The 10,680-nt window shown below is 42.1% G+C and overlaps 1 protein-coding gene across 3 annotated transcripts in view; it reads right to left on the reverse strand.

The window, feature by feature from the left end:
* Positions 1-10,680, reverse strand: part of LOC111865686 (kinesin-like protein Klp61F) — a 46,897-nt gene that overhangs the window by 18,509 nt on the left and 17,708 nt on the right. For all 3 annotated transcript variants that reach the window (XM_023853901.2, XM_023853899.2, XM_023853900.2), the window contains exon 8: positions 749-931. In XM_023853901.2, the coding sequence (XP_023709669.2) occupies positions 749-931 (183 nt within the window). The remainder of the gene's footprint in view (positions 1-748; positions 932-10,680) is intronic.

A 10,680-nucleotide genomic window follows, 5' to 3' on the forward strand; every position in this document is an offset into this window, starting at 1 on the left:
AGTAAGTAAATAAGTAAGTAATGAATTCCTATGTGATCAAGCGAGTACTTGTGTTGGTTTCCTGTCACATTTATGTATGCTTAATGTTCTAATGACAGCATACATGTACCACAACAACGTCATCTAAAGCTTCTAAACCCGGAAGCAGTTTCTAATGTATCCAGAGCCATTCAGTACAGCTGAAGAAAAATTAAAGCAATTCATTCTGAATAGCATTAGTGTTGTTCAAATCTAATGAGTTCATAAGACAGCCTGGTATGGCAGTAATGTTGTTCCCACCCCAGAACTTAGTAAACAGCCATGTTAGACAGAAAGTAGGAAAGTATCAAAATAGGTTGTCAATTATTCAACACAAGTATTATGAAAATCAGGAAATTTCTGTTTAAATGTGAACTGGGACAGCAGCAGTACCAGCTGATTATGTGTGTAGATGTCTGTCTTCTAAGCTATAATGCCACGTAGTCTGTTAAAAGTCAAGCAACATTTTGGAGAACCATATCACTTCCATCTTTGGGTCCAAGAGTAAGCAGAGTAAGCACACCAGTGTGAAAGCAGGTGGCAAGCAGAGCTTTCATGCTTGTTTCCTGCTCAGCTTATTCATATACCCTGAAGATTGAAGTGACGTTCCTCCAAAACGTAGGTTGACTTTCAACGGACTACACAGCGTTATATCCTGGAAGAGAGAACTCTTCATAACCACTAACTTGAGAACCTCAAATCCTACACAGTACTGTGTGTCTGAACTTGCCTCCTTCTTATCCATCTCTTCCTTCAGAGCCTTTATGTGAGCCAACATCTGACTCATCTCTTGCTCCTGCTGTTCCAACTGCATGATCATCTGTGTGTAGTTCTCAGATGCCAAATAAACACCATTTTTATCACGTGTTGCTGCCAGATCCCTCCGTAATCGCTCAATTTCTGCAGTGTACTCCTGTAATGACAAATAACATATCAAAACATCTTCTTCTATCAAGGAAAATCACCATCCAGTACAGACTTAAATCTACGTATATCACCAGTACACACTACAGTAGGATTATAATTAAACCTAAGGCATTGCTTAAGTGTAAATACAGACTTTCCTTTTTTACAAAAACCAAAATAAACATTTTCACACAATATTTGTAGATGGTGGTTGCTCATTTTGGCAAAAAAATTGAATATGTCCACAAACATATCACTAAAATGATACATTATCCAGCTGTTACACAGATTGTCTCTGGAAAACTTACCAAACATTAACGCCTCCACAATTTTATTTATCACCATTCAAACTGGTATAAATTTAATCAAATATGAGAAAACATCAGGTAACTTCAGGATTACTGGGATTTAGGCTTTGTCCATCATTCAGTATTCTAAAGAACACAGTGTTTCAGAAAGTGGATGCTTCCAATCTCAGTTAAGGTGGTGGGAGACACCCACTTTCTTGTGTGTTAGAAGAAGCTAACCTCATCAAACAATCAATCTATCATCCAGTGATTGAGGTTAGCTCTTTCTAACAGACCCAACATAGTAGATGTCTCCCAAAATGTCACCTGAGGATAGAAATAGATCCAGTTTTAGTCACCAGCTTCCCACCATGGCAGACCAGATTGGATCTCAGGTCAGGTCATGTGGGAATTGTGGTGGACAAAGTGGAGCTGGGGCAGGTTTTCTCAAAGTACTTCAGTTTCCCCTGCCAATTCTCATTCCACCAACTGCTTCACACTCATCAACATCCATCATCAGGGACTGGTACAACAGGCCAGATAGTGGCCAACGTACCAAGTGGGCTCACTCTCAGCCCACCCCAAAAAATTAAAAATAGAGGGGAAAAGAGTTGCCCTTCCCTATATCTGTAGCTTCCAATTTTCCATACAACATACGCTTCTAGCATGAAGATGAAGACACCAAGCTCCTCAGAAACATTGGTACCTATCCACATGATGTCAAACCCCTAAGCGCTTATTTTTATATTTACGTGAGAACCTCAGATCTCGCGGTTTTTATATTCTTCCCCTCATCCTACGATGTTAACAGATGGCAATGAAGTGCGAAAATGAAAATGGATGGGATTCCTCCACATGCGTGACACTAATTTAGTCGCTATTCCTACTAAACAAGACACAATGCGAGCCTTGGGACAAGCCATTCTTGAACCCGTGGGTAGCCTTGACCTTTCCCCAACTCCACACATTACAGACTGCCACACATCGACCCCGCAAGCTCGCCTCCATGCTAACCCATTCCAAGTTGTCATAACGGGGCAGAGTAAACTCGCAAAAAGCCTGAAGCAGGACAGACGGAGGGTCGGTCATCGGGCCGAGATCAAACCCGTGACTTCCCGAATACGAAAATCCCTCTATACAAATCACATGCGAATAGCCATATTTTTCAAATTACTCATAAGAACAGAACCTGAATTGGTGAAAAGATACAGGCGACTTACTTTAGATAAACTGAATAATTAAGACTGACGCACCCATCCGTTACAGTAAACAAACATTAAATTCACATGCAACTATTCACCGCCAGGTATTACTTATCTGCATTGTCCAGAAGTTAAAACCACATACCGAATAAATAAGTACTGAACATTAAGTTTTCACGGTTCACTGCTATCACATATAATAAAAGCAAATTATATACATAAAATGTGTTTGTATTATATTGTAATACAACACTACGGTAAAATAATACGCATTTCAACGGGTAAAGCCGTGTAGATCTATAAATTCTAGTAAGAGGATGCTTCATTTAACTACGAGTATTACAGACAATAAGAGACTTCGATATGGCGTGTTCGAAAGACCACTGTTTATTGATGAGTATATAAAGTATGATGTCTAAGATAAAGCTATCCCTGTAACAGACCGTGAAGGCTCGTATGGTTGTGAGACGTTTAGTATCCCACATTTTCTAGACAATCGGCTCACAGATGGGGGTCAATTCTTCAGCTTTACACGCCGGCCGTCCTTAATTCCCAGGAAGATTCCTGGTACGCATTTCTGTTAGAGGCTGAGTCGACCCCAGGTCCATAGTGCGGCTGGAAAAATTAGGTGAGTTGAAAAAAGAATCCTCCTCATCGGGTCTTCAACCGGCAATCTTCCGGCTTGTAGCATAATGCCTCAACCAACTATCAATTATGATATGTACGCATAACAATTCTTGTTCGATTATCTACAAAAATCGTAACATTTACGGGATAAGTTTATAAGGCTTAAAAAGGCGTCTCACTTTTCTCTGAACTTATGTTCGAAGTACTTCTCGCTCCGATAAATATTTAACTAGTTATGCTCGGGATACGCGTAAAACAGCATGTAGGTCTTCATGAAAAGTATCCGTTATTTCTGCCCGACTTTAACCCAAATTGTGATGTGTCGACAAATCTGAATAAAACTCCCAAATGTGAAATGTCACTGAAATACGTTCAACTGTTCGAACGGATTACCTCCCAAATACAAATACCGAGCATTACCGTTACATAAACGTGCTTGGTTAAAATGCAGTCCATGTTAGAACTACATAGTACGCCTGCTATCAAACTACATGTGTCCGAGATGCCGACCAAATCACGTTAAGTTGTACCACGTCCTGCCCAATTTATCTGATACAGTCTACCTATCTATGGCTCTACAGCCCATGTGGACTTCGGCCGCTTTTTCAATTTCTTAATCCTGTACAAAGTCGGCAGACTCCTTGGACGCGGGATCAGCATTTCGCAAGGCCGCTACGTACACACAGAATAAGCAAAGAGATATCAATGCTTCGAGTGGGATTCGAATCCATGACCCCAGTGTTCGAGCGGGCGAAGACGGTTCATGCCTTAGACCGCGCGACCATTGTGAGCGGCTCCGATACAGTGTAGTGTGAGATAATACTGTAGTAACAGCTCTTTCCATTTCGATTATCTCAAACGCTTCACTTGTATGCGGCAGATTCCGGACACCGGCTATCCCGAAGGGGTTTTCGTGTTTTTCCTCAATATCCTTAGTCAGGTGCCGGTGTAGCACCTTAAATTAGGCCACCACCATTTCCTTCCACATCCTTTTCAATTACTTATTCACTGCAATTCGATCATTTTACGCTATATAAGAATCATTGATATCGTAGTTAAATAAACTACAAATAAAACAAACTCCGTGGTTTTAGTCCGCAAGCGAACTATACCGACTGAGCGACTGCCGCTTTGGCGGATAGAGGGTGTCACGTGGTCAGCGCAACGAATCCCCACGGCCGTTAATTTCGGTTTTCTAGACTAGAAAAAAAACTACAAATAAGAAACATAAAAAATAAATCGGCCCGAAACGCCTGTCATCCATTCTAACATCTTCCTTGGCTACGCCTATGTGTATTCATCTAGCAAAGGAGAAAACAGCTACCCTTCAAGACTCTTGTCACGAAAATCATCCACACATCTGTGCTTAGTATTTCTTGCGAGTGATTATGGGACAGTCTTGTCATTGTGTTTTATTACAGTCAATTTCAGTTTTTGCAAACAAAGTGGCTGATTATTAGCAATTACGAAACTCAAAAAGTGGTACAGACAAACATAATTACAATTGCTTTCTTCCTCCATGCCATTAAGCTCGGGTTTAGGTCGCGCCATAGCTCAAGCGGTTAGTCGCTAGCTTCCCACCGCGGCGGCCCGGGTTCGATCCCGGTTCTGGTCAAGTGAGATTTGTGGTGGACAAAGTGGCGCTGGGGCAGATTTTCTCTGAGTACTTCGGTTTCCCTTGCCAATCTTCATTCCACCAGCTGCTCCACAATCACCTTCACCTATCATCTGGGGCTCGTACAACAGGCCACAAGTGGCCGCAGTACAAGGGATTAGTCCCACCCCACTAGCAATAAAAAAAAAAGCTCGGGTTTCCACATACAACGGCCGACAGCAGACGTGAAGGCCAAAGACATACCTGAAACTAGTTTTCTGTAACTTTCACTTTTAGTCAGAGGTGAGAAAACACGAGTTCGTCGCCGAACGTCTCAAACACGAATATACTTGCATTAAACTATCCTTAAACAATTAATCTGTCAGACTTAAAGAGAGAGGGAGAGAGAACCGGATATATTCAGGAGTCTATTATAAAAATTATCCTCAATACAGTTCGTAGACTCATTTTCTTTCTCAAATACCTTTGCAGGTGCTCTAGTGCTCAGTTTTTCTTCAGAGCTCTCCATCGCTAAGTTGAGAAATAGCACAGCCATTTCGTTAAACATGCAAAAATAGTATAAAAGATTATTAACGCCGTCCAGTGTGACTGATGAATGTCGTGTTTTATTTTTAATCTTTAATCCTTTAAACGTTTCGGTCGGAGCGACCATCTTCAGAAGGACATTAACAATTCATGCGGAAACTATTACAATACAATGTTGTTGGTCATTATACATAGACACTACTACTACATTGTCATAAATATAAAATATTAGTCTTTAACAATTACTGCGATGTGCGTGAATTTATTAAAACATTTATAAAATATTACACTTAGTCTATTTACAAGTACGGTTTAAAACATTTTTGTTAGAATCTAGAAGTACAAAGGACATGGACCAAATTGGTTCTAGATTCTAACAAAACGTTTTTAAACCATACTCGTAAATAGTAAAAAGTAAAGTAAATCTATCCCTGTAACAGGCCGTGAAGATCCATTGGATTGAGAGAACGTTGATGGTCCCACATTATCTAGACAATCGGCTCAAAGATGGCGGCAAGGTTGTCAGTCTTACGCGCCGGCCGCGCGTTACTCCCCAGGAAAATTATTTAATTAATTCCTGGTACTCATTTCTGTTAGAGGCTGAGCCGACCCCAGGGCCATAGTGCGGCCGGAAGGTTTAGGCCAACTGAAAAAATCCAATGACATCATCGGGACTTGAACCCGCGACCTTCCGGCTTGTAGTATAGCGCCTCTACCACCAACTACGCTACCGCGTGCTCCCACTTGTAAATAGACTAATTATAATAATTTATATTTATGACACTGTAATAGTAATGTTTGTATGTACTGATAATGACCAACGACATTGTAATAGTTTTCGCATGTATTGATAAAGCCCTCTGAAGACGGTCGCTCCGACCGAAACATCTAAAGGATGAAAGATTAAAAAATAAAGCACAACATTCATCAATCACACTGGACGGCGTTAATAATTTTTATACTATTACTAATGTGATGGACAAGGATGAACCAAGTTAAATGCAAAAATATTTCACACGGAAACTGCGGATGTTGGGTGAACTCCAGCCCCGCTCTAGATTTGGGGCCCATATGTCGAATCTAACCCCGTAGCTCACAAATAAATACGGTATTCATTGGGCCTCATGATGTGTATGCCAACCAACACTGGCTCAGAGCAGACAGGTAGAGCAGTTACATTTCAGGCGTTCAACTGACTGCCGTCCCCTATAAAACGGTCGCAAAATTGAGACCATCTCCCTTGTGTGCAATACTGCGGGCCTGATATGCATGCACAAAAATGGTACTAGCAGTCCAACAGAGCAGGTAAACGCATTTTCTGGAAGGACTCAGGTCCAGATGCGTATCTTAACTGAATGGTTAGGGGTTTCTATTACTGACGTAACGATAAGGGCATCTAAATCTCAACTTGGACGCTTGGAAAGCGATTTCAATACTCCTCGCCGTTCAGACATCAAAGTGAACACGGAAAAAGTTACGGATAAAAATAAACAGAATGTCTACAAAAATAAACTGCCACTGATTAATTGGTTTCTCAGTTAACGCTTTATCCGATACGAAATGCAACACGCAAGGGGGCCAATCTTTGAACTTCATTTTTGTACGCCCTGACAGAAAGATCGAAGCATACACAACAAAAGATCTGCTTTTAAAAACCGAAAAGATAACGTCGACGGAACTGGTGGCAGTAAACAATGGCAAAAAGGTGGGTAAATGTGATGAAAACATGAACCAATATTGCGTAGCTTTCGGATCATTACGAATTTGTCACGGATTCGGTTCCCGATGTCACTGGATTCTTCAATTGACCTAATCCTTCAGCCGCACTATGGCCCTGGGGACGACTCAACCTCTGACAGAAATGAGTACCAGGAATTTTCCTAGAGGTAAAGGGCGGCCGGCACGTAAGGCTGACAAACTTACCGCCATCTGTGAGCCGACTGTCTGGAAGATGTGGAAGCATAGGGTCACGAATTTCATCTCCACGTCCTACAGATGGGGTCTGGGGCCCACCAAACCTCCCATCCAGTAGATACCAGGGCCTCTTTGCCCGGGAGTAAAACGGCCGGGGCGTGAAGTTGACCACTCACCTCCAATTAGTGTCCAGGTCAAGGATACGTGCACGCATATGCGACGAATGGACAATATTAGTGCAGTGTAGCAACTTTAGCTACCTGAAGATGGCCATTTAGGGCCGAAACATGTTGTGTATAAAGTGGAAGTGTAAGAAAGAAGGAACAGTTTGTTGCATTGTTGATGGGCTGTGTAGTACAATAAACAGTATTATGTATAGCACTGCAACAGGATGCTTGAATGTAGGATTACGACTTGAACTAGTATCCTACTTCATCTCGCCGCAGAACATTCAAGAATTCCATGTATAAATACATGCGCGCATAATGGAGAATGGCCAGTAGCCTGTTATCACTACTTAAAAATTCACGACAGGGGCTAAAAACGGGCTCTTGAGAACACTGTACCGAACCTTCGGGTTGCATAAACTGCGTTGAGTTTCTCGACCAACCGGGCAACTATCAGCTTCCCAAGATTCTGTTCCATGGAGTTACACTGCTACATTCATATTTATAATTAAGTTTTTACAAATGTTTTCATAAAAATGTTGTTCTAAACCATCACTTTATTTATAACGAATTTTGAAGTCGGAATAGCGACGGACTATGGGCTGGACGGCCGGAGCTCGATTCCCGGCAAGGGCAATATTTCTCTCTCCTTCATACCGTCCAGTCCAGCTCTGGGGCCCACCAAGCCTATCTACTGGGCACCAGGGACTCTCTCCCGGGGAGTAAAGTGTCAGGGGCATGAAGCTGACCACTCAACTGCATCTAGTGCTGAGGTCAAGAATGGTGCATCTATACCTCCACGCCTTCATTGCGTAGTGCTTAATTAATTAAGCATAGGGACAACTTTACCTTTTTTACCTCTACCTCAAATATTCATCCTAAGTCAACACCGAGGGAGCAAATCCCTTTGCAACAATTTCATTATCAGGGTCAATAAAAAGCTTAATTCTATTTGCAAAAAAAAATGCCGTAAATCAGGGGCCCTCCTGAGAAGCTAACAGTCACCCAGCTAATCAAGAAAATCACTTCCTTTTACGGAGCAACCCCTAAGATTCATTATTGTATTCACAAAGCCAGCTGTACAATAGACGTAAACATTAAGTTGGCTCTAAGTTACACACGCGAGGGCTGAACCTCCTGATGAGTTTGTTGAGAGACAATAACATTTACTTGTTAACCTTGCACTACCTTGTGAGCGAAGTAGTTGAGAGCAAGGGCGAGTAGCGACATAGATACGAGGACTACCGTGGTGAGAATCCAATACGCAGGGCCCATACTAACACTACCTCCATAGTTCCAGGACTGAACACACTTTTATCGCACACTAAAACGAAAGTCCAAGCCGGTCGCGAAAAGAACGCTTTCTTACATAGGTTGATTCTTGAATGAGAGCAGTTTTTGGTTTCACTTTTCGTACAATCGGGAACCCGTATCAGGCTAAATTAATATACTCAGTTTTCAAAGTAGCTTCTCAGGAACCGCAATATACCACTATTAATGCACGGTTTCACAGTTACGGCACACAGTTGTTAATTATTACATTTGTATCAAAACTGCCAAAATTGAACAACACAGTTAATACGAGTCATTAAAAAATAAATAAAAAAGTTAAGGAATTCTTAAGTGAAATTATGAAACGGAACTTTTCGAATCAAAATGCGAGATGCTCCACATTTCTCGACAGCAAATAATAAAATTAGAAAAAAATATAACACGAGCACTCCACTTCCTGAAGTACATTCACACAACTTTCTGTTCAGCCGCAGTATCACGGCAGTTCTAAGTCACATTTTCACACACATCCTTACAAGCCGGGGACAAGTGCCACAGAAATTTTGCAGTTGCTGAAACTGAACCACAATTACAAGTGTGTTTATTTCCTCACATCATAATACTGCCTTATTTTCACAAACAGGACTTTATCTGAAGGCCACAATTACAACCGCTGTTGTTGACATTTCAAGGAACTGGGTACAGTATCCCACTGCGGGGAACACCTCGCGTCAACTGGGTCCGCCCACACGAACAACAAGCAAGGGCAGACGCCTAATTCTCATTCATGTGGAAGGACGAGGCAAGGCATGGAGGCAGGTTTCTTAGAAGCGTCGGTAACCATCTACCAAACTACATGGTATTATAACCCTGAGGACCACAATCTGTATACGTGATACTTCCTTGAGGTGACTGCAAAACAAAGTTGCAAAATTGCCCTCACTGGCATCATTATTTCTACATGAATGTAAATATGTAAAAAATGGCGAACGCTAAACGAATTTTCATTAAATGTAATATACGGAAGACGTGCTAATATCTATCCGCATATTTTGAAGATTGGTTAAAATCAGAAAACAATAATGGGCATTCTTCATTAAGATTTGCGCGTTTCTGAGCGCATCTCGACTGTAACTCGCTAAATATTTATCAGGGCGGAAAATATTCCAAATAAAACTAACTTCATGGAGCTGTGCCCTTCTTGAGAAGCCGCCAGTTGTGCAGCTACTCAAAAATGTTCCAACATTTTATGCAACCAGAAGGTTCATTACCGTGTTCACAAGCGCCCTCCACCGGACCCTATCCTGGGCCAGGTCAATCCAATCCATACTATCCCATCATATCTCTCTGAGATCCATTTTAATATTGTCCACCCATTTACGCCTTGGTCGTCCCAGTGGGCTCTTTCCATCTAGCTTTCCCACCAATATCCTACATGCATTCCTCTTCTCCCCCAGTTGTGCTACATGACCTGCCCATCTCATCATTGACTTTGTCATTCTAATTATACTTGGGGAAGAGTAGAAGTACTTTGTCACCACGAGCGTCTTCAGGTTGCGGGTGGAGAAAACGGCCTCCAGATATGGAGGGTAGCTGCGAATGTATTGAATGGGCATTCGCGGACAGCCACAAGGGGTGGTCCTCCATATAAATAAAAACACAATCACAAGGCACTCGTAATAAAGACACAAAACCGAGATTAACGGCCGTGTGAATCCGTTGCGCTGACCACACGACACCCTCTATCCGCAAAAGTTGGCACTAACTTCGCCAACAAGCGGCGGTCGCCCGGTCGGTATAGTCCGCTTGCGGACTAAAAACCACGGAATTCCCCAGGGCCATAGTGTGGCTGGAAGGACTGGTAAATTGAAGAATTCCAGTAGCCTTATCGGGAATCGAACCCACGACCTTCCGACTAGTAGCATAGTGCCTCTTCCAACTACGCTACTGCGTGCCCCCATGTTAAGGTACTGTTTTAATATTGTCCCTCAATCCATAAGTAGGTCTCTCAAGAATGGTCTAGCTTTTCTGACTCATCTCACATACATGCTACATGGCCCATCCATCTCATTCTTCCTGCTGTGATAGTTATTTTGCAAACAGAACAAATTATGAAGCCTGTACTATATAATTTTCTGCAACCCCCC

This window comes from Cryptotermes secundus, unplaced genomic scaffold (genome assembly GCF_002891405.2).
Source record: "Cryptotermes secundus unplaced genomic scaffold, Csec_1.0 scaffold19, whole genome shotgun sequence".
NCBI lineage: Eukaryota > Metazoa > Arthropoda > Insecta > Blattodea > Kalotermitidae > Cryptotermes > Cryptotermes secundus.